The sequence below is a fragment of the Pundamilia nyererei genome, unplaced genomic scaffold (assembly GCF_000239375.1).
Source record: "Pundamilia nyererei isolate P.nyererei 1_Seehausen unplaced genomic scaffold, PunNye1.0 scaffold00087, whole genome shotgun sequence".
Lineage (NCBI taxonomy): Eukaryota > Metazoa > Chordata > Actinopteri > Cichliformes > Cichlidae > Pundamilia > Pundamilia nyererei.
In genome coordinates this window covers 247764-249310 of record NW_005187488.1, presented here as the reverse complement: position 1 = coordinate 249310, position 1547 = coordinate 247764, and the positions used below count along the sequence as shown (strand labels likewise).

General features: G+C 43.6%; 1 protein-coding gene across 1 annotated transcript in view; it reads right to left on the bottom strand.

The window, feature by feature from the left end:
• Positions 1-24: 24 nt before the first annotated feature.
• The window catches only part of maf1b (MAF1 homolog, negative regulator of RNA polymerase III b), a 7371-nt gene continuing 5848 nt past the window's right edge, over positions 25-1547 (bottom strand). The window contains exons 7-8 of the mRNA XM_005738797.1: positions 1175-1267; positions 25-1064 (exon numbers count right to left, since the gene is read on the bottom strand). Of these exons, the coding sequence (XP_005738854.1) occupies positions 1040-1064; positions 1175-1267 (118 nt within the window). The 3' untranslated portion in view covers positions 25-1039. The remainder of the gene's footprint in view (positions 1065-1174; positions 1268-1547) is intronic.

Sequence of the window (1547 nt, the reverse complement as noted above, 5' to 3'; positions counted from 1 at the left end):
AATAACTTTCATTAGGTCGCTGCGTTTCAAAGACAAACACCCATTTATTCACATCTTTAATATATTTGCTGATCAAACGAAGCACAGGGCAGTCGATAAAAGACTCACAACTCCTAAGTACTTTTCAGGAACACGAAGAGCTCATCTAAAAACAATTTTCTGCGGCATGTTTTTTCTACTATACATTCACTTTTCAATGAAGTCTTTGCACTGGGGTAATGAGCAAAGAAAAACACTGTCAACACATTCAGGAATGAACAGGGATTAATTGGAGACAATTTAAAAAAAAAAAAAAAAAAAAAATTTAGACAACAGTGAAACTATCTGATAAAAGCTGATATGTTTTCCAAGCTGCAACTCAGACGCCAGGAGTATAATTCTCCTTGGCCGTGGAGATTTAAAGAATACAGTCAGTAATAAATGCAACATTTTTAGATTTCAAGAGTTCTCACAGTAACGTCACTGTCACACGTAAAAAGCAACAACAGATGAGGAAACGGAGCTCTCAGCTTATCAGTCAGGCAGCCTCGGCTGGATTTGTGTGTGTGTGTGTGTCCTGTCTTAAATGGACCCAGCTCTGTTTTTGTCCTCGTCAGTTTTCAATTATGCTGGTGTTTCTGGACTCCTCTCTGTGACATCATCTGCAAGAAACTTGCTTTTAGTCTTTTTGAGCCACTTGTCCACAACAAGACCTCCTCTTTCTTAAGTGTCCGTGAAGTGGTCTCTTTGGAAATGTGGCAGGAGTGGAGAAGTCCATATGTGGCTGTATGGGCTCAGAGCTCAGGATCCCGGAAAACAAAACAACAAAATACTGGAAAATGAAATGAAAGAGTTTTATGCTGACACAGGAGTATTTAACTAAAAACAATACAAATAAAACCCTGCCACAACACAAAGTTTACCACCGGCAAGAGAAGGCATCAAACATGCATTAGTCTGAAGGTGGAAAATGGCTTTGGACAAGGCAGCAAATAAATGGCGAGGAAGAGGCGGGGGGGATGGACACTGGAGAAGCCTGGACACTCTTTGGCTGAGGCGGTTACACACACAGAGCTCTGGGGCAGCTGGGAGAAGAGAAAAAGAATTTAAGTGACACAATTATTTATAGAAAAAACAAGTACTGCACAGCACATATTACAGTAAAGGAAACCCGGCGTTCAATAAGCAGTCTCACCTGTCCTCAGTGAAGCCATCCATTTCCTCTTCATCGTCCAGCTCCATGTCCAGCTCATTGTCGAGGGTGCCGCGGCCATAACCGCTCAGGACGCTGCAGAAAGATTATCACGATCAGACCCCCTTGTGTCACTATGTGTGCATTCAACCTGGGATACTTTAACTGGAACAAGTTACGTTGGGTGAGTGCTGAGTGTTTGTATATGTGTGCATGAGGGTGGGAATGCATGTTTGTGTCTGTGTGTGCCTGTGTCTATATGTCAGGTCGGGTCTTACACTCCACCTCTCTGGGAACTCCCAGGCCTATCTCCCCTCACCACACTCCCTGCCGGTGACTGATGCCCTCAGGGGTCGGTGCATTGGTGGTTCTTGGT